The sequence below is a fragment of the Parasteatoda tepidariorum genome, chromosome 8, assembly GCF_982258835.1.
Source record: "Parasteatoda tepidariorum strain Cologne lab strain chromosome 8, Ptep-v5.0, whole genome shotgun sequence".
In the NCBI taxonomy this organism is placed as follows: domain Eukaryota; kingdom Metazoa; phylum Arthropoda; class Arachnida; order Araneae; family Theridiidae; genus Parasteatoda; species Parasteatoda tepidariorum.
In genome coordinates, this window is record NC_141762.1 from 2,329,407 (window position 1) to 2,352,540 (window position 23,134).

General features: G+C 30.7%; 1 protein-coding gene across 1 annotated transcript; it reads left to right on the forward strand.

Annotated features, from left to right (window-relative positions):
* Window positions 1–4,689: 4,689 nt before the first annotated feature.
* LOC122269834 (uncharacterized) lies at window positions 4,690–22,880 on the forward strand. The gene is made up of 4 exons (XM_043044743.3): window positions 4,690–4,882; window positions 13,651–13,778; window positions 15,546–15,679; window positions 22,686–22,880. Exons 1-3 carry the CDS (start codon window positions 4,876–4,878, stop codon window positions 15,669–15,671), a joined length of 261 nt encoding a protein of 86 aa, XP_042900677.1. The 5' UTR covers window positions 4,690–4,875; the 3' UTR covers window positions 15,672–15,679; window positions 22,686–22,880.
* Window positions 22,881–23,134: the final 254 nt, after the last annotated feature.

Genomic DNA, 23,134 nt, shown 5'->3' on the forward strand with positions numbered 1-23,134 from the left:
ATATCGCGATAACTCATTTGCATTATTTCTAAATTGATAAATATTTCCGTTACACACATAAAATTTATAAACACTCGCAAATAATATCGTATTCAATAATTATCGTTATGTATGAACACTATTAGCTTTCGGATATTTTATGTTATCGATAGTGTTTGCGGTATTATCGTTTTTTGATAGTTATTAATAATTTTCGCGATATTTTTGTGTTTGACAATCTATGTGCATTATCGGTAGCCAGAGACCTACTATATAAGCCAAAATCTGGTGTTATTCCTGCGCTTTCGCAAACTTGGCCAGGACCATTTTCAATGTATTTAAAAAAGTCGCAGTGCTAACGAGAAGCTGATTGACAAGTTTTTCGCGGGTAAATATTTTCCACCCAATCTGGTTTTCATTCGCATTTAAAAAAATCTCATGCAGTGAGAATGATCCTTATTGTTCTAGAGAGCACGATTCTGCATTATTATAGGACAAGTATAGAATACTTTAATATCATTAAAAAGATGGACACACATCACACATTTAAAGAAGCGTCAAATGTTTTACATCATATGAGAGAGATGTCACGTCGATCGCTTATGTTATTTGAAACATAAGCGATCAGCGCGTGATGTTTGCTAACAAAATTAATGATTGTGCGGTGCTCGCCACTCTCACCAGTCTTACCGCCAGCTTGACGATTTAAGATCTTCAGGTAAAAGCAACCCTGTGATCCTAGTGATATATATTCTGTCCTTCAGAGGAAGAACAGCCACTTACCTTTTCAACTTCTTCATTAGCTAGCTTGGCCCATAATGTTTAATTTAGTTTATGTTATATTAATGTTTGTGTTTATAAAATGAATATGTTTTAAGAGAAACCCGCATTTCGTACTCACTTCACTTGTGTCAACATCTCATTTCGAAATCTAAACGTTAGTAATGGGATACCTGAGCAAGTGACTTAGTGTGGGTATCTCGATCCTGATTGGTTATTGAAACGTGGCATTTGTTTACGTTAATAACTGCTTTTTCCATTCTATTTCGAGTAAGCCAAACCCCTCAAGTATAAATTCTCTTAAGTGACGCATTCTATATTCTTACACAAAGATTCTTTCACAATGATTTTAATTATTTATATTTCTTAACACAAAGGCAGGTATGAAGCCATTTAGAACATAAACAAAACAATTATGCATCGAAGTTGCCAGGAACCACAAAACCAAAATGTAGCACAGTTACAATAAAATAAATAAGCAGATAATAAATCTTAAGTTAAGCAAAAGACGTAGACGAGAAAGAATTAGATAATCCGATGTATTTAATTATTTTCACGTTCATTGACATTATGTGGAACACGCCATTTTGCTTATTAACTATCAGTTGATGCCGACTGCCATGGGTGGTATTGTGATCTTCTTCTTCTTGAAGTGCAAGTACCCAATTCGTTCGGTTTTTTTTATTGGTTCTTCTATGTCTTCTTTTCTTTGTTATCAGACTTAGAGAGCTTGAACAGTCACATAACGATGATTTAATAGAGATTGAACTATTATCTGGAGATAACGTAGTGGAGCTTGAATTATTTGCTGTCTCTACTGTTTTGTAGTGAATGATATTTCTTCTTATAAATTTTTGATCAGTATCGATTCTGTAAAATGTTGGTCTATTCTAAATAAATTATCCAAACTGTACTACTTTCAGGAAGGCCTTTTTGTGGCTCCATGGTTCTGTTTTTGCTTTGACTTACTTATTTTGATATTCTGTCGAATCAAACTTGGCCTTTCCTCAGAGTAGGAATTGTTAAACGAATTTTGCGACCCAACATCAACTCAGATGGACAAAATCTTGTTGGTTCTGGAGTTGTAGACCATGACTTCTGGATATCTGGGTAGTAATCTGTAATAAATAAAGATTTTTTTCCCCTTCTCAGCGAAAGAGAATGATTCCTATAACTTATCATGGATTTTCCTGCATTGGTTTTGGTTTTATAAGCTCCTGTTGTCGGTTGTCTTTCTTTAATACAAGTATGACAAGATTGTGCGATATTCTTGATGCGAGACAACATTCCTGTCCATCTCACAAATTGATGGGTCCGTTAATGACTTTTTTCAAGTATTTCGAGTATTTCAAGTTTTTTCGAGTATTTTCTTGTGAACTTCATTTCATTTAAACGCAGTAATAATAATGATTATGTAGTTCCGTATAGTGGTATCTTCATGTATTGGCCAAATCTAAACATCTTTCTTATGTTTACGCAAAGGTCAGTCATTTCCAGTTAGTTTTCTGACATTCAAGGTAAATCTTCTTTCTCAGTTTTTCTTATATGTTATCTTATCTGATGTTTCCAGTTGTAGCATGACATATGGCACTCGATCACTGACTTAGCAAGATCTATTTCGCTTTTTTTCTCTTTCTAATGGTGCTAGAGGCAAAACATCAGCTGCCTGGGAAATAGGGCTCCGGTAGTTCGGGCAGGAGAGCGGTCTAAAGTGTGGACCCTTTCAATGTTAATTTTACATTGAGCATATTTCGTCACATGTCAAGAATTTTTTAAGCGAATTGAAAATTGTTTGCACCTAAAGTTCGTTTATCAAAAGATTATATTTATCAAAGATTTAGTAAATATTTATTAAAAATAATAAATATTTACTAAAAGTTATATTTTTAGTGGAATTAGAAGTTATATTCTTAATTCCATTAAGAATATAACTTTCAGTAAATATTTATTATTTTTTATTATTTAATTTAACGAAACTCGAAAAATTTTTGAATATACAATCTTTTACACCAATTTAAAGAATGCAATTTTGATCGATTTGAGTGAAATCGATCGAATGGTTCCTGAGAAATCAAATTTCAAAAATACAATTTTTTCACAATTTGATTTTTGAAGAACTATTCGACCCATTTCGCTCAAATTTTGTATGTTGCTGTGTAAAGTTGCATTCTTTAAAATTATGTAAAAATTTGTTTATCTTACAATTCAAAATGTTTTCGACTATTATTAAATAGACTATTATTAATTCGACTATTATTTCCTAAGAGTTATATTATGCATAGAATCATCTCTCAATAGACGAGATTTATAATTAAATCCAAAATTTTTTTAATTCGCTTACAAAATTCTCGAGATACGGTGAAATACAAGAAAAGCAAAATTAACATTTATGGGTTCAAACTTTAGACCGCTTTCCTGACTAAACTGTGGGGCCCACATTTCCCAGATTGCGGTTACCTCTAGATTTTGGGCGCCAGAAATTAGGTATGTTTATTCAGAGAATATTTCGGGGGTTGGCGAGCGTTAGCGAGCAGGGGGCGCAGCCCACTAGTATGTATAAATATGCAATTAGAAAAATTAGCAATGTATTAGTTTCCTCCTTTTTTTGAAAATTTATTTTGCTACGCTTGAAAACCAATTTGTTGCAAAAGCTCTCAAAAGCTGCTATTATTATCAATTTAGAAAAAGCTTTAAATTAGCTATACAGTTTTACTAATTTCGTGAAATTTTAATAGGTCACATAATTATTTAAATGTATAAAATACTATTATGATATAATATAGAAAATTTTCTGATTTTTTTTTCTGCTAAAGAATAGCATTCAATAACGCTTTTTGAGAAATTTGACTTATTTCAATGGACGGCATACAAGATAGACATATTGTCAGGTTACTGAGAATTTGCTCCCTTTTATTGCATGTTGCACCCAAATGATAATTACCTTAAGCCCATGTTCTCATTTAAGTTTATACTTAAATTCGATTTTTTTTAAAATTTCATCGATGTCGAGGTCTCAACATTCATTTTTGTTTCTATATCTTCCTTTTGTTTTGAAACTTTTAGTGAGAATGAATAGTTTAATCTAAGGATTTTTTTTTAAACATTAAGTAATTACTAATATATATTTAATGGAGTAATATAAAAGTATTCATTTAAGTTCACAGGCAATAAAATATATAATAACCGAAATAAATTTTTCTATTCAACTAAGGGTAATTCTTTTAATTCATTTTCCTCATCTAAATTTAATGCTTTCATATCCCATTTTAAGTTTAATTATCTTAATTCTGCTTTCTCACTTAAGTAAACTTACATAAATTCTGTTTTTTTTTTCTTCTCTTTTTTTTTCTAATTAGAAATTTACTTTTAAAAATTATATAACTATTAAAAAGTGTGCTTGGTTTTAAATACAGAATCAGTTTTGAATTTTTAGTGAGTATTATTGTGAATTCATTACTAATGAGTGAGATAATATATTTATTTCGATTGTTTATCATTCTAAATCAGATTTGTTTTCTACTAAATCTTTTTCAACTAGAACTAGGTCAAGTGACATAGCATGGAGGATTGCAGACGAAAATCAATTCAATCACTTCCTATTATTCAGTTTCAGAAAGCTAAACAAGTCAAGCGAACGCCCCTCGCCCTTAAGAAGAAGTCCTTGAAACGACTCCTTGACATGTAAAGCAGAAGAACACCCCTTTCGCAAATAAGGGATCGAAATCCCAGAAACACTCGCGCAACAATTACAGAAGCCTTTTCCAACACCAACTAGAAATTCGAGAATTCTTGTTGCCCGTAAATGGTAGAGGGAAAAATGGAACAAATAGAACAAATCATAAAAATGTTGATGGGACACTGCAGAAATGTGTTTAGAGGGGGGAGGGACATGGGCACCCACGCCTTTGACGTCACGCCCCTGACCACCCATTGAAAGCAGTGGCTCCCGATTGTCCGTCGCGGGGAGTATAAAATCCGGGAAAAACTCATCTGGAATCCTATCTTCACATCGCTTTTCTGTCGGACTTCTCTGAGATTAAAAATCAATTATTGTCTGCCGATTTCGTCACCGAAGAATTTGAATTATTGACGAGGAATTCATTTTTACCCGGAACCATGTCCAGTAAGATATAAACTCTCTTATTAATTTTTTTTCTATAATAAATTTTCATTTTATAAAAGAATGTATATAATTTAAGAACTTTCTTTGTAGATGTTTGATTTTGTAAACAAAATTTCTTAAAATTCTAAAATGAATAAATTATTAGCATTTAATGTAATCTGAAGTAGGAGAACTAAATATCGTCTGCTGATTTCGTGAAAGAGTAGTTTGAATACTTAACGAGACATTAACTCTCGAATTAACTTTTCTTATTTTTTATTATATTATGAAGGTTATAATTTCATTGTAGTATTGAATTATTTTCTTTTCTTCGAAAAATGTTTCATCTTTATCAAAGAAAAAATTATAGAACTTTCTTTGTTACGGATTGTTTAGGCAAAAAAAAAAAAAAAACTAACTAACCTCTTGAAATTTTAAAATAAATTAAATATTGGTAAATAAATGTAATCTGAAGTACAGCATTAAATATCGTCTGCTAAATTTTGTGAAAGAATAATTTGTATTCTTAAGGAGGCATGTTTTGGATCATATAAAGAATTGAATTAAGTTTTACATTTCTAGTTTTTCAATAAATATTCTTTCATATAGATCTTCGAATAACTTTTTCTCCTTATAATTAGACATCTTTATTAAAGAATGTATATTAATATGTAGAGATATTTTCTTAGTTGTCGTTTTGTTTGACAAGCAAAAATTAAACTGATAAAATTTAAAAAGGAATAAATGATTGGTAAATTAGGGGAATATGAAGTAGAACACTAAATATCGTCTATTGATTTCATCAAAAATATTTTACTTAACAACATATGAATTCTTTTATTAACTTTTTTATTTTTTGTCTTCTTTTAACTCTTGAGATCGACATCAAATTTTGAATTGACTAAACAAAGATCCACTCTTTAAAAAATTTTCTTTTTTCTCTTAAAAAAATATTCTTCGAACTTATTATTGATAGCTATTTGTATTTTTACAGTGGCAATCAATAGTGCTTATTACAAATTGTATTTTTATAAAAGTAATTTGTATTTTACTCAATATTTAGGTTATCAGTTTATCATTTGAATACATATTAAAAAATATTCATTAAAAATTATTCAATAAAAATACGTTAAAAATTATTCATCATATCATTTGATTATCCATTAGCTTCATGTCATCCATTACTTTATACATACTAAAAAACAGCCTGAGAAAAGTTGCAATTTTGTTCTTTCATTTGTGATAATGGTTATCAGAGATTATAAAAATTGCAATAAATCAGGGAAATATTGCTATTTACCAGTGTTTATTAGTAATTATAAGTTCAATATAATACCCTTTATAGATAAAATTCTTTTGTGATAGTTCACTTAACCTCTTAACGATCGGTTAATTTTCAAGAAAATGGTCATGAAAGTGCCTATTTTTTTTATCTCCGAAAATTACATAAAAATATGTGTATGAACAATATATATATTCATTTTTAATTTTTTATTTCTTTTCAGCTTGAAATTTTAAAAAATTAAATTTTTAGGAAAAACCAAAATGACTTAATGTTGGATTTCCAGCAAGCAAGGAAAATTTAAAATATGTGTGTTTTGAACATTAAAAAGAATTTTATTAAACTTACGTACAATATAAGTAAAGATTAGTAATTTTTTCTTGTGTGATAAATTTCAAAGCATGAGATACAGAGGCCAACGTCACAATCTGAACAGTAGTACAGAGTTTCCTTCCTACATCTCTTACTACCTCTCTCTATCTACAATTACCTTAAAAATATCCTGGTACTGCCATCTGGTGTGTAAAAGGAGAAATAAAATGTTTTCCGGGCAAAAGAAATGAATGAGTTTTATTCTCATTGGCGCGTTACTACTGAACACTCCAGTCCGATAATATCACGGGAGCGAGAAATAGAGGACGAAACCTCACCCCCCCCCCATTTCCACAGCAGCGAGAAGGAAGGGGTTAATATATTAAAGTTAGCTTTGAACTTTAAAGTAGTTTACTTAATGAGTTATCTGTGAAGAAAGTTTAAAATTTAAGAAAAATTAGGATTAAGAAAATCCTGGCTGCGATAAATGAGGAATCAATATTTAGGGTGTCTGCTTTAGCATGAACAATTTTAACTAAGATTTTTTTAAACAATTTTGAGCTGAAATTTATTTATTTTTTCGAAATAAATTAAAATTTAAATTTAACATTTTAAAAAGTTTGCATTTTTAAACATTGTCCTAAATCTTTTTTTTGTCATGGTACTTAAGGTAAATAAATTGGTACTTAATTTGCTCACGAATAATTAATGTATGCATATTAATACTATTTGTATACTTGAGCCCCCGTGCATTGTTAAATTATTGAACTAGATATAATTTTAGAATTACTAGTATAGTTCCCTTACCGTCGTTCTAACATTGGGATGTTTTCGTGATTTTCTCTCGTGGTAACGCAAACGCGGGTTAGTTTCCTCAAAAAGTCCTCCACGAAGGCACAGTTTCTCCCAATACTTGATCCAGGAATTCCAATGTCTTCTGAATTAGGTTCAAAATAACAAGTCTACGGAGTTGAACATTAGTAAACCCAAAATAGGGTCGGCTGTTCAACGACGGTTATAAAAATATTATTGTACAAGAATATTAGAATATTCTAAATGAAAACAAATTATGGATATCAGTGAGAAAATTAAAACTGTTTTAATTACTACTGATAATATTTAAAAAAATTTTAGTAATATTTTAAGTTAAATAAATTTAAGAATACCGATTTCTTCTATATTAACTCGTAGTTTTTCATGAATCATTAATGTGGTACTAAATGTTGCTTTTTACCATTTTTTTCTGATTAGGTAAACTTGATTTGCAACTGTTTTAATTACTATGACTCGTAAACAATTTAAGTAGATATATAAGACCTGACAACCGTGCCGTGAAGTTTATAAGTAATTGCAGAACAAAGCAATCATTGCTTACTTTAATTTTCGTTGAACTATACCTTTGAATATTGTACTGCTGTGCAATTGAAAAAACAACGTTAAGTGCTTGACGATTGATTCCGAGAAAAGTGCCTTGACAACTTTTCTCCTTCTATTGCTAATGCTATCAACCCTAAAATGGAATTTCACGAAACTGATAAAGCAAAATTTATTTTTAAATTTTTTTCTTTTGCTATATGTAGCTACCATATGAAGATGCCAAATATAAAAAATTTTTAATTTAGAATCTTTCGTCGTTTGTGTTGATTTTTCAATTGCACCGCAGTGTAAGAATCTATAACTCCTGTTCTTTTAAGTATGTAAATACAAATATAATATTAGTAATTGAACTATACTCAAATGACTATAAAAAAATAAAAAAATAAATATTTTGAAGAAGAAGGATTACATTGGAATTATATATTTCGATATTTAATCGATGAGAAAAAGATTTTTTATTTATAAAATCGAATAAGGTTTTTCTTTTCTAACGCAGTATGCCAAAACCAATGTCAAATGTTGGCTGAGAGGCACTGATAAATCATATCTGAGAAGCATTATAATACAACTGTCATAAAAATTATAAACTTTAGTTACAATTTTGTAACATAAATCTTTTGGTGAATTAAATTAGTTCTCTTAAAATTTTTAAAAGTCAATCAAACTTAGTAAATTAAATGTGGAAAAAATTCTAAATAAAGTGAAATACTTTTTATGATTTACATAAAGTAAATAATACAGTAATAAGCGATATTTTAATCATTAGCCCATATTATTATCACAGAAATCTTTATCAGGGTTTTGACTTAGAAAAAACGTATTGTGGTAACGGACATAAAATAAACTTCATTGAATGCTTTTATTACAACCATTTTAAAGAAAATACAGTGAAACCTCCCGGAAAGATCACCTCTATTTAACGACCACTTTCGGGAGACATGGAATTTGAAACTTCTCCCAGCCTCGGGGCACCCAATGCGGAAAAAGTCAAATAAGGAAACACGAAAAAATATCATAACAAGAAACGAATGAGTAGATTAAAATGTATTTGTGCGAGGCTCTTATTTAGAGAGATGCAACAGCAGTCAGAGTGATCTCCTTTTAGAGTTGGAAGTTAAATTAGAAAAAAAAAAAAACAAGCATCTCAAACAAACATATTCTCATCTTTTAAAGTTAACTCAATTTTATGTTATAAAATTAAATGCAAGCTTAAACAAAAAATATAATTGTTTATTAAAAATAGTTTTATCATTCATAATGGGTAATTTTGTTTTGACACATAATTATATGAGTTGGGATCATTTTTATAGAGGCTAAATTTTATTCGTAGATCCGTCTTTTCATGGCACCAACAGAAGTGGCATTTCCTCCCCCAGAGAATGACACCGACTAAAATTAAAATAGTTTGCAAAAAATCGTGTACCTTCGATAACAATTTTGAAGTCAAAGGAGGTTAACCTCCAAGAACATCCATCATCGGCCATTTTACTGTGGAACGGAGAGAGGGTCGCTCCCGAAACATTTTACTGTGCGTAGCTTTGCTTGAGAACTGAGGGCTACTAGATCTCTAATCGTGAAAAAAGAAATTCTTGCTATTATTAACTTGTATTTACTACCAGTATAAGACATTTCTAAAACCCGTAGGAGCTTTAACACTATTGACATGTGTTCACACTAGTGGTGGCGTCCTTTAATTAAAAAGAGTAAGCTTTTAAATTTGTTATAAATTGTTTTATACAATATCTCCGTTTGTAAAAAACGATGAGAAAAAGAAGTTGTCATGAAAGCAAAAGCTACCCATAAAAATCCTGCTTTTTAATTTGATGCATATAACAATTTAGAGTTTCCTCTTGTAACTACACTGTTTGAAACTAAAATTTAAAATAACCCGCAGCAGTCTGCCCATCCAATTATGGTCAAGAACATTTTTTACCTTTACGGGTTTGAAACAGTTTACAACCAGTATGGTTATTAAAAGCCATGGATATAAAACTGTATGCTTTCTTAAACGTTTACAACTAGCATGGTTTTAAAACCGCAAAAAAAGAAATTTAATTGAACAGGGAGAATAAGTTATGTGGCTCTTATACGTGGAAAAATTAAAAAGAATACGCTGATTTACGTGCAGGAAAATTAAGAAGAATTGAAATTTTTTTTTATGTATTTTCAAATTTTTTTTTAGATATATTTAATTTTTTTTTTACTTAACGCTAAATTTGCGTAACTTTCGAACACTTGTAGCTTAAAAAATATTATTATTTGTCGTTGTTTCTTTAAATTTTTTTCAACCATTGCATTATTATTTGAGTTAACATTATTTGTAGAATTATTTTTTAAAAAGATAATTGTTAAAATAAAATTTATGTCGAATTGAGTGAAGTAGCATTAAATGTCAATGTTTATTTAAAAACTTAGAACAAGCACTGAAACCTGAATTTGTTTCAGAAATGCTGTTGAGATTTTTAAGTAAACTAATTAAAAGAGATATCTTAGTCGAAAGTATATAAAACATGACCTTCAGAGAAAGTTATAAAAAGATTCTTTTCTTAAATTTGCATATTAATGTAGTATATATTATTAATGTAGTATATAATGTTGTATTAATAGTAGTATAAATATAATGCAGTATACATTAATGTATAATGTAGCGTACTCTATTAATGTAGTATTAATGCAGTATATACTATATGAAATACAGTTTCTGATTTTTATTAAAATATTCTCAAGCTTGTATATTGGCATAAGGGAAAAAAATGGGTCTCTAAGGACAGCAAAATGATTTTCTTTAAATTTTACAAATTTTCTATTTTTCTTGGATTAACTTTGATTTATATTATTGTACAAATTAATTTGGCTAGAAGGAAAAAAAAAAGAGTCCCACGTTTCCAATACAGCTCTATCATTATATACGAGGCGCATCCAGAAAGTAAGTTTCCCTATTTTTTTTTAAAAAAAAACTCATACTTTCAGGAACATATTTATTGGCAACAAGTACAGCAATGTTTCAGCTATTTTTCAACATAGCCACCACCAGAATTGAGACACGTGTCGTATCGGATCAACTTTTGTGTCCCTCTGTCGTAGAACTCTGCCGCCTGTAAATGGAACCAGCGTGTGACAGACATCTTCAGCTCTTCGTCGTCACCAAAACGCTCACCGGTGAACAGAAATTTCTTGAGGTGCAAGAAACGTGAAAATCGCTGGAAGCAAGATCAGGGCTGTAGGGTTGGATGATCAAACAACTCCGAGCCAAATTTCGCCAAAACAGCTGCTGTGCGCCGAGCCTTATGTGGACGAACATCGTTTAGGAGGAGCACAACCCCTGCAGCAAGCATTCCACGCCTCTTGTTTTGAATGGCATGTCGCAATTTCCGCAGTGTTTCACAGTAACGGTCAGCGTTTACTGTTTCACCACGTGGCTCCATTCACAGGCGGCAGAATTCTACGACAGAGGGACACAAAAGTTGATCCCACGATACGACAAGTCTCAATTCTGGTGGTGGCTATGTTGAAAAATAGCTGAAACATTGCTGTACTTGTTGCCAATAAATATGTTCCTGAAAGTATGAGTTCTTTTTTTCAAAAAGATAGGGAAGCTTACTTTCTGGATGTGCCTCGTATATGTTACTGTGAATGACAGAAATGGGTGGTTGTTGACTTCCACCGGTGAATGTTGACAATCGCATAGTCACTTTGGTAAATGTCCGAAATATATACTAGGTATAGTTAAGTACCACTGCCCGGTATACCCTACATCAATGTTTTTTTGAGGTCCATTGCCACTATCCGGTATACATTTGTCCGGTATGCCCTACAGTAATGTTTTTTTAAGGTCACGAGTCACTGTCCATTAGGCATTTAACCGGTACTACGAACACTGATGTTCCTCCCAATCCATCCGCAGTAGATGTTAAAACATCGAATAAATATACTAATATCAAGGCATAAATTAATATCAAAATTGGACGTAACAATTATTTCGGACATTCACCAAAGCGACTATGTGATTGTTGATATTCACCAGTGAAAGTCGACATTCACTTGATTTCGGTTCTTCACGGTAACATATACATTAATATATAAGCAATGAATTTTGAAGATACTTTGTTTCATTGATTCCATACTTGCACACATTCTTGATCATGCAATCGGAATTTCATCATCGTGGGATTTAACATTTTTAGCATTATTTAACCTAACTATTTTTTTTTAATTGTACAGTACCAAAACAACTCTTCAAAATATTCTCCAAATTCTCAGTGGGATAGAATCCATCTCACAGTAAAGCCTTCAGGAAAGACCACCTCTATTTACGACCACGTTTGGGAGACACGGAATTTCTTCCATAGTTTTTGGGTAGAACAAAACCTTTAGGAGAGACCCTAAAAACCTCTCTGAACAACCGGCAAAACCTCTGCACCCAATGCGGAAAAGATCAAATAAGGAAACACGAAAAAATATCAAAACAAAAAATATTAACAAAACAAGTAAGTAGATTAAAATGTACTCGAAATATTTTTCTGAGACTCTAATTTAGAGAGCTCTTTTTGATGATGTAACTTCCCGTTGCAGTCAGTGGACACTCAAGACGATGCTATCAATTATTTATTTTTAGAGTTAAATTAGAAGAAAAAAAACAAGTACCTGAAACAAATCTCTTCTCATCTTTTAAAGCTTGCTCATTTTTATGTTATACAATTAAATGCAAACTTAAACAAGAAGCGTAATAGTTTATTTATTTAAAATGGCTTGATCATTCATAATGGGTAAATTTGTTTTATCACATAATTACATGTGTTGGGATCATTTTTAAAGACGCTACATTTTATTTATAGATCCGTCTTTTTATGACGCCAACAGAGGTGGCATTTCCGTCCCAAGATAATGACACTGACTAAAATTAAAATCATATACTTTTGATGACAATTTTGGAGAGAACGACTTCCAAGAACGACCCACCTCTATTAATGGCCATTTTACTGTGGAACGGAAAGTGGTTGAGAAGTTTCATCGAATTTGTCTTGTACATAACTTTTGACAGCTCATTAAAGTATGAAAAGAAGTCATGTTGCATCAAATGTCTGTGTTTATGGAAAAATTTTACGTCATTTACTTGACTCGTACTTAATGGGTTGATTTCATCATGCCTCACAACGGGGACTAAGCTTATACCACCATTTGCAAGCATCTAAAGCATTTTTATATTTTACTTTATAACTTACGCTGAACAGTCGATCCAATTTTTTTTGGTTTACGACTACTAATGTTCAACTCCGTAGCATTGTAAATTTGAACCCAATCCAGGAGACAAGGGAACTCCTGGATCAAGTATTATGAGAAATTTGCCTAAGTGAAGGGCTTTTTGATGGAACTAACCCGTTTTTGTGTTGCATGGAGAGGAAAAGTACAAAAATCTCTCACGGTATGCCCGACAGCAAGGATATTCTAACCCATGATCCGTCTACCATTGAGGATATTTTACGTCAGCACTGTAGTGGGTGCCAGCCGGATGCGGAATTCGTATTGATGAGATTCGAACCCGGTTCATCCCATTGGAAGGTGAACGCTCTATCCCCTGAACCATCGCGGCTCAATCTAAGGCGTTTGTATTCAACAAAGTTTTCAGTTTGCTAGACATGCTTGGGTCTAAAGAGAAAAAGAATATTGTGCCCCAATTACTTTTCGCTGCATAATATTTGAGACTTTTGTACGACTTCCCTGTAAAAGTAGATTGAGCAATATTACGTAACAACTTGAATACTATTTAAAAAAATTTATTTTTATTTCTAGTATTAAAGAACAACTTTAACTGTTTTAGGTAAGAAAGGAAGTTGTGTCGTCACACTGATTCTGATGGTCAGCTTGCTATGGATTGCAGAATCTAGATATTTGCCTACACGATCCGATCCATCAAGATACGAACACATCAAAGAAGTTTTGAGAGCTGTAAGGACATTTTTTTTATGAATCTTTTAATTTCACAGTTGAATTATGAAAATTTATTTGATTAGTATTCCAATTCCATACAATTCTATTTTGAAATACGGAGCTTTATAATCCAATAAATGTTCCTGCAAAAGACCGAAGTGTTGACTTCCACCGGTAAATGTTGACAATCACATAATCCCTTCGGTGAATGTCCGAAATATTTGTTGTATCTGATTTTATATTAATTTGTTCGTTGATAGTATTATATTTATTCGATATTTTAATATCTGCTGAGGATAGATTAAGAGAAACATCAGTGTTCGGAGTGAATACATATTGAGCAGAGACACGTGGCGGCCTTAAAAAAACATTGATGTAGGGCATACCGGGCACTTAACTAGACCTACTTCGGACATTTACCAAATGTGATTGACAATATTCACCGAAATGAGAAGTCGACAACCACTCATTTCTGTCATTCACAGTAAGAACTGTTATTTTTTCTTGCTGGTTCGCCCTCAAACTTCGCGTGCCTCCCCCAGGGATGTCATTTACACTCCCACGTTCCATACTCAGACATCAAAAGTAAATTTTTTATTCTATGTTACTCAGTGTACTTTTTATGCTCCTGTAACAGGTAGTTCAGCTTTCTTTCCAACCAACAAAGTTTTGCCATAACGGATTTAAATTTACCGAATCACTTTTGAAGAGAGGCGATGCTTAAAATGTTAAAACATCTTCCATTATCTAAGGAAATTGAGAGGAGATAAAATGCAACTATTAGAAATTTATAAATTCTTGTTTAGATTAAGTATTGTTTGACATATTTTTTTCAAATTTTGTCTTCCTCTATAGCAATATCTTCAGAAGTATAAAAGTTGTTTTTTCCTCGTTTAAATTGCAAGCGTTCACTTTATTGTTTTGACAAGGATTCTAAAAATGCAAACAATAAGAGGCGTCATTTCAGAATACGCCACCTAATGTTGTGATATTTAATCGCATTTTAAACACGTATATTTACGTCTTTTTTACTTTCTTCTTTTTTAAACATATTTCAATTTGTTTGAGTTGCTCAGGGGATAGATATCGCTCACTTGGGGATACAAATTCGAACCCCAGATACGAATATTGCTTCCATATCACACTCACCGCAGTGATGACTGGAAATATCCTCAAAGGTAAACAAATCATGTTTTAAAGTACGCTTGCCGTCGGGCTAATCATGGGGGTTTTAGAGGTTTTCTTCCGCATATAACGCGAATGCAGGTTACTTCAATCAAAAAGTTGTTGCTCTTAACGCTTGATCTAGGAGTTCCCTTGTCTTCTGGGCTGGGATCTAAATTACAAAGATACGGAGTTGAGGATAGTCGTTGTAATCCTGCATTGGACTTCGGTGCGGAGGGGCCAGGATTCAGTTCTCAAAGCCACTAAAACACACCGATATACGTTATCGTATAATCTGTGTAATTGAAAACCCTATAGTCGGTCGCTGAGCTGTATCATAGGTTCAGGGATCTGCAGAAATTTTTTTCCCTTCAGATTTATGTCTAAATTGTGTAAGTGACCTCCCGCTAATGAGGGCTGATGATACCTATCCGGGTGTTTTTGAGCTCATTCACGCTGTCACCCTAGCAGTGTTCTCTTGTCAAACAAAAGGCGCTCCTTCCTGACTTAATTCGCAAGGACAATGGCTAGCGAGCTTGGTTTGTCCAGGAGTCATTAGAAGCAACAACAACAGAGTGTCGTAATGGGTCAAAAAATAAAATGAATTCAATTATTTTTCAGCTTTTGGATTTGAATGAGGAAGGATCGAATGCGAGGACAAGCTATATCTACGATGACGTCTACCGTTCCAAGCGATCCCCATTCCACCCTAACACTCTACCCTCATCTCTCGTTCACACTCAATAAAGGATTACGTAAGTTTATGTAAAATATAGGCCTATATCGAGGGCTTTCTTTACATATTGGCATGTTTCAAAAATCTTATATATCTTTTGATTTAATGATTGGATTTTTAACCATTTGAATAAAGGAGCACGAATTTCAGTGTTCTGAAAATAAAGCTACGAATAGTGTTCGCTTAACAGTAAGTTAGTTTTTGCACACCATATATTATAATATATTTTAGATTAAAACAGATATATTAATATTTGAAAAAAAAATTTTGTAATGAAAAAAATAGCACTCGCTTTTGCCCTGCCGCTCATTAAGCTCTAATGTATAACACAAAAATATAGTAAACATTAGAAATAGAATTAAAAATGTATCATGCTACGTAAAATTACTGTTATTATTTAACAATCGATAATGGCGGAATTTAAAAAAAAAAATTCGTTAAAAAAATTCGTAGTTAAATATCGTTTTAACTTCGACCACAAAATTAAAACAAACATTAGCAATGAACGCAGACTCTCTCTCATTAAACATGTGGCATACGATTCAAGATATTTTACGTAAAACTGTGGTTTTATGAGCTGAAAATTTTTTACAGATTGCAGATTTTGATAAATTCAGCGATAAAAAATGCAGCTTATTATCATTAAAAATAATATTCTTGAAAAATATTATTGAACTTATATGGATTATTTGAACTTCTTTTAAACTAAATTGTGTAGTCAAAATAAATATAATTTACAATTTTAAAATAGCGACACTATATTTAGTTTCTTATGGAACTAGTGCCATTAGACAACCATAATATTAATCAAAAACCAATAAAATTATCTTTATATGGAATGAACCGATTTTCGAAAGATCACACGATTCATTTCTGTATTAAAACAATACATTTTTTCAAATTAGCTTTCCATGTCCATGTTTTTAGTTCGAGGGTAGGCTTAAACAGAAATCAACATTTAACGGCTATAAACAGCACGCTTCTTGGTTGCGTAAATCACACTCAAACAAACGTAAAGTTACGTAGCATCTAAAATAAACTCGAGCATGCGCAGTTGTTTCAATCTTACATTTGGGAGCGTACGGAAGCTAACGTATAGTACGGCTTTCAAGAGAACTCCTCCAGACACCCGTCTCGTGTCGTGGCGGGTACTATGGTTACGAGGAAAGGTCACTTCGAATAGGGGTGTGGGGTGAATAGTTTTGTCTTAATCTTAGCGTAGGTTGTCGTAAGTAAACCAATCGACACCTTCTTTCCTCCATTTCATCCCCATTAGAAATGTGCTCTCGCTTGTCACCATAGCAGCAGACAGCCCCATACTTTCAGTCTGGAGTAGTTCTCCTCAAAGCCGCACTATATAAGTGCGAAATCTCCCTAATATTGGTTTCTGAATAGACAAAGTATTTACTGAAAAATGACCCGTTGTTTGCTCTAAAATATGGTTTTACGGCTTTCAAAAAAAAAAAAAAAAAAAAAAAAATAATGAAGACATCCATTTATTCAGTCATTACCTAAAGATCATTTGAAGATGGACACAATGTTTGTATTGTTATAAAATAATTTACAGGCTTTACTATTGTGTATGAAGTTACACAAGTTGTTTATTAATTGCGAGCATGATATTTATTTTTAGTATCCGTTTCAAAAAAAATGTTAGAGGACTCAAATTGATATTCAAGCGAGGAAATAAAAACAAATATATACACGAAATTTTATTGCTATCTATATCTTCGACGGTAAACTGAAACGTTTTGAAGTTTTCGTTTCCTCCTTCTTTCCTAGTGATTTATTAGACTTCAAGAGCCTTTCTTTCATCGCTTGTTTACTAATGTGAGATCTCAAATGTGTATAAATTTTTTTTTTGGACATGGATTCTGAAAATAAATATCACTGTGTAAAAATGGGTATAGGGTATTTCATAATAGAGCACTCCGTTTAATAATAATTATAATAATAGTATTAATATTTTATGGTGAGGGAAAAAAAACTTTTGCTTTAAGCAATTTTTTTTCTTGTTAATGTAGTTTTTATAATTTTTAAAGAAATTTTTTTTCTGATTGAATTAATAATATTAAGATACTTTTTAAGTTATTACTTAATAAAGATGTACCAAAAAAAATTATCGCATAATTGTATAAAGGGTACATATATTTTTTATTCTTACATAATTCGACACTATAATTAGCGAAAGAAATTGATTTTGCGAAATCAAATACTTGTATGGTAAATGTGACAGTCGATTTACTTTTAAATTTTGCTGTGCGTATAGCATTTGTCTATTAGTATCCGTAGTATTTAGAAATTTTTACTTAGTACTAGGAAAATGATTTCCAACGACGGATTTCTTTTAACTCAATTTTCTTTCGAGTTTCCTAAAATTTTTCAGTGCGTACATTACTTTTATTTATAGAGCGTCGTTCAATGAATGGAGTCATTTTTTTTCTTCTAAAAATTATTAAACGTTGTTTTGCGACCATTAAATTATACGGCATGCATATAAAACGAGTTTTACATTTTTAGGAAAATGTTCTCTCAGTCGCAAATTGTCATTAATGTCAAATGGATTGACTTATAGCACAATTCAAATTGTTGTGAAATTGATGAATGGGAGATTAATGTTTCTATAAAACAATTTAAAACTATTTTGTAGGGACATATTTATATGGATTATCCCACACCACAAATGGGGACATCCAATGTTATTTCATTCTAACCATTTAACCCTCAACCCACTCGGGATGCTTTTTAAGAAAAAGTCAATAAGAATATTCACGAGAGTCTTTTTTTTCCCTCATTATTCTTCATAAGTAATGACTCTCGAAGCGAAAAAGTTTTTTTTATTTTTTTATTTTTTTAAATCTTTAAACTGTAAAGAGTAGTAAAACAAAATTTAATTAAAAGAAACGGGGAAGCAGAATTTTTATGAAACATATTTTTCATACTTTTCTCTTTATTTTGTATTCATTTAGGTAAAAATCAGTGGAAAATATTATATTTATCATTTTAATAATTTACGGTTATGACATACAGCTTGAAACACCCGGTGTCTTTTCTTGCTTAAAAGGTAAAATCTTCCACTCACGGCTCACTTACAAACAGTAATTTTTGTAAATTTGGAGTTATTTGCAGTGATTTTTAACAGAGAGAAACAGTTATCTGTCATTGATTTTCTTTAATTAGCTAAATCAATTATTGATAAATTTCAGAATATGAATTTTAAAAAAATTCGAACTACTTTTTTGAATTTTAGAGCAAATTTAATTCCGATGAACTAAAAAATATTGTGAATAACTATCAGACTGTTTTTTTTGGCAATTTAAAAAAAAAAACAGGTTGTGTTCACTTGTAATTAAACTGTCAGAAAAAAAATATATAAAAGGAACACCCGTATCCCATCACTAAAGGAAAACAAAGCAAAAGTGAATATATATATGTATATATATATATATATATATATATATATATATATATATATATATATATATATATATATATATATATATATATATATATATATATATATATATATATATATATATATATATATATATATATATATATATATATACCGGTGAATGTTGTCAAGAGCACAGTCGCTTTGATAAATGTCCAAAGTATATACTAGGTCTAGTTAAGTGCCACTGCCCGGTATGCCCTACTATTGTTTATTTAAGGTGTTCATTGACACTGCAAAGTATGCATGTAACTGGTACTCCGAACACTGATGTTTCTCTCAATCTATCCTCAGCAAATATTAAAGTATTGAATAAATATAATAATATCAACGAATAAATCAATATTAAATCGGATATATCAAATATTTCGGACATACACCAAAGCGACTATGTGATTGTTGACATTCACCGATGAAAGTCGACATTCTCTTGATTTCGGTCATTCACGGTAACATTTTCTAGGAGAACGATTTAAGGGAAATTCTGGTTTTCAAAACTGTAGTTCCCATTCACCACACATTTAGTAAAAAATACAAAACTGAAATATAAATTTAATCGAATAAATGGTTTTTAGATCGTGATCTAAGGTATTATGATAACATTAATATATTTGATCACACATTTTATAATTAATTAATAAACTATATTTTATTGTTAATTATATCAAAATCATTATTAAAGCGCATCGGTATAAATCACAGAGCTTTTTATTGTACCCATAGAGCCAGAGACACGGTAAATTTCACCATATTCTGGTACTTTTGACTACATATTTTTTCTCATCATGGGTTTGAAGAATTCTTAACTGTATTTGAGTGGGGGGGGATTTAAACTTTGGAGTGCACAATGAGTGAGATTACAAGAATTGACTCGTTCACGAGACATCATTATAACATTTTAAGGTTTTTCACCTTTTTTTAAACTAAGTTTGACTATATATTTAAAAAATTTAATGAAAAAGCCAAGATTTATGTCTGGCAGCATCTCTCTTTGCCATCGCTGTTACATCAACTAGAGTACAAGCTTATAATATAAAAAGAGAGAGAAAAATAAATTTTCTTACAACAATGGATAAATAGTCAGTATTTAAAGGAAAATCAGGGAGAAAAAATCCAGGAAAAAAGCTCATAAAACTGCAATAATTTTCGAATGATTTGATTTGAATGTTAATTTTTATTTTATTCTATCGTTTTTTTTGTATATTTTTATACACACCTTCCAGATTTCAAGCTTTTAAGTCTTATAGTTTCTGTGCAGCAAAACAAAATGTAGAACACCAAAAAAAGAGCAAAAGCTCTTACGATTTTCTAATATAGAGAGATTCCGAAATATTTCCGTTTTTTTATGCTCTTATACAAAATTCTGTTTAATAAAATTTTCCAATTTTACATGCTGATGCAATTGAAAAACTAACATACGTGGGCCTTTCGATGGACTTCGAGGAAAGGTTACTTGACAACTATTTTCTTTCTATTTCTAATACCATGAATGCTAAAACAGAATTTAAAAAAAAAATTGATAAAACAAAAAAAAAAAAAAAATGATAAAACAATATTTACTATTGAAAAATGTTTATACAAAAATGACAAATATGTAATATATTGAATTTTTTGCCACTTGCGATGATTTTTCTATTACACAACAGCAATATGCTTTGTTATAAGATAATTGTAATTTTATTTTTTTCATGAACTGTACTTTAGACAAAGAATTTGTGCAAAAATCATTAACGTTTTAAAATGCTTCAGCAATTTCCTTTTGTTTTTATGCTGTACATTATTCACGGAGAATGAAACAAGCTACTTTATTTGATTTTTAACCATATAACACATGCTTGAACTCATGCCAATTTATTATGATTTTTATTTCTTTTAAATTTTTTTTTTAAGCGTACCGAACTGAAATTAAACAAACTCCTGTATGCATGAAAGTTTAAAGTGTTCATATAAATTAACCATTGAAACATTTGAAATGAAGTTTGAATTTTATTAAATAACAGCTCTTTTTGTAAATACAATATTGAAGTATATTTATTAATGAAAATAAGAAATTTTCTTAAGGGGAAAATTTTTTTTCCCACCGATAACGTTTAATTTTCCTTAAAATAACATAGTTTTAAAAGTCTCAAAATTGGATACGGCGCACAAAAATCTGACACATTTTAATTTTTTCCCATTTATTCAGTTTTTTTTTTCAGAATACAATGGATAATCTTTCAAATGGGTAAAAATTATGCTTTTACTAAATGGATGGTGTTTTCAATACAAATGTATACAAAAACAAATCTCGAGTTCTTTACCTTCACGACTTCCGTTTGAAGAGTTAACAACTGCTTAGCACACAAGGCCGTCTTAATAGCATGAAAGGCCCTGGGCACGTAAATGGTTTAGGCCCCTTTAACATGTCATATTGCTTAAGATCGAGGTATAAAATTTCACATACATTAAATATAAAATTAAACATTTTTAAACCATGCAATAATTTTGACAAGTTTGAACAAACACATTTTGAATTCTCTGAAAATTTAATACACATAAAATTGAGCATTTTTAAGATATTTATAATTAAAAAAAACTTGAGATGGTAAGCAGCCGTAATCGCAGTAACTAAATGAACAAAAATAAAGATATAACCCACTTGGCAAAATGAATACCTTTAATAATTATTTTTAAACAAATTTGCGAACATTTTTATTTGCAAATTCTTTGATTAATTCGATAGCACATCACTTTCAATGCACATCAGACAGTTTAAGCGTCCCATAGCGCTGCGTAATTGATTTTTTCTCAATTTAAGCTGAGAAAACGACTGTTATCCAGCACAATTTGTGATCATCATGAACAACTTAATTCTTAATGCTGTTTCAATGCTGGGAAATAAATACAGTAGTTTGATCAACTTTTAACTTATGCAGTATAGCCATTTGGTCTTTCTCTTGTGCCAATAAAACCCAACAAATATCGAATATGGGAAATATCTCTTCATAAACTGTAGCGCATCTTAGTTTTATGACAAAAATTAGCCATATAAAAAATGCCATAGGATATTCCTATGGGGTTTTGTCTATGGTAAAATTTTGCCATGAACGTATGGCGAAATTTTGCCATACATGTATGGCAAAAATTTGCCATATGAAGAAATGCCATAGAATATTTCTATGGGGTTTTGCCTATGGCAAAATTTTACCATAGGCAAAACCCCATAGGAATATCCTATGGCATTTTTTATGGCAAACCTATGGCAAATTTTCCTAAGGGATTGTATTGCATAAAATATATTTTATTAACATTTATTGTTAAAATAAAAGAATAAAAATATTTACATGACCTTTTCTTGAAATGGGATAAAAAATTTCATGAGTTGATTTATTTATTTAGAACGAGATTAGAAATGATTAAAAATAACTGGGAATTTATGATATAAAAGAAATTTTTTTAAATAAAGGGAACTAAGAGGAATTAAAAGGAGCTAGAAAATATGTAATGCCTATAATGATATCAAAAATGGAAATATTAGTTTTGGTTGATGTCGTATTTTGTATTCATTATTAAATTCTTTTCTCTTTTACAGGATTTGTTGACGTTTTCCATGAAATTATCTGCACCAAATTCTTCATAAGTCTAGAGAATAATGTTTGTCTTTTACTTTGCATTCATCATCCATATCTACAGTCTTGTAATTTAAGTCAAATCTTACTTTCCAAAAATATGTAAAAATATTTCTATTTTTAGTTAATAAAAACTTTGAGTTTATTGATGTATGGAATGCCGTGTTGATATTTTAATATTATTCTACTTATTGAATGCTGACTTTTTCTGTTTCAATTAAGAATTATAAAAAATAATAATAAGTTTATTAAGATAATAATATAATTGCAGACACAAAAAATTTCAACTTTTGTCTCGCTTATGCTAAATAATTCATAGATGGTAAGAAAAAATAAATAAAGAGAAACATGAAGAGGTCAAAATTTACAATAGACTGCTCAGAAAAATCCTTTCTTTTATTCATGCCAAGTT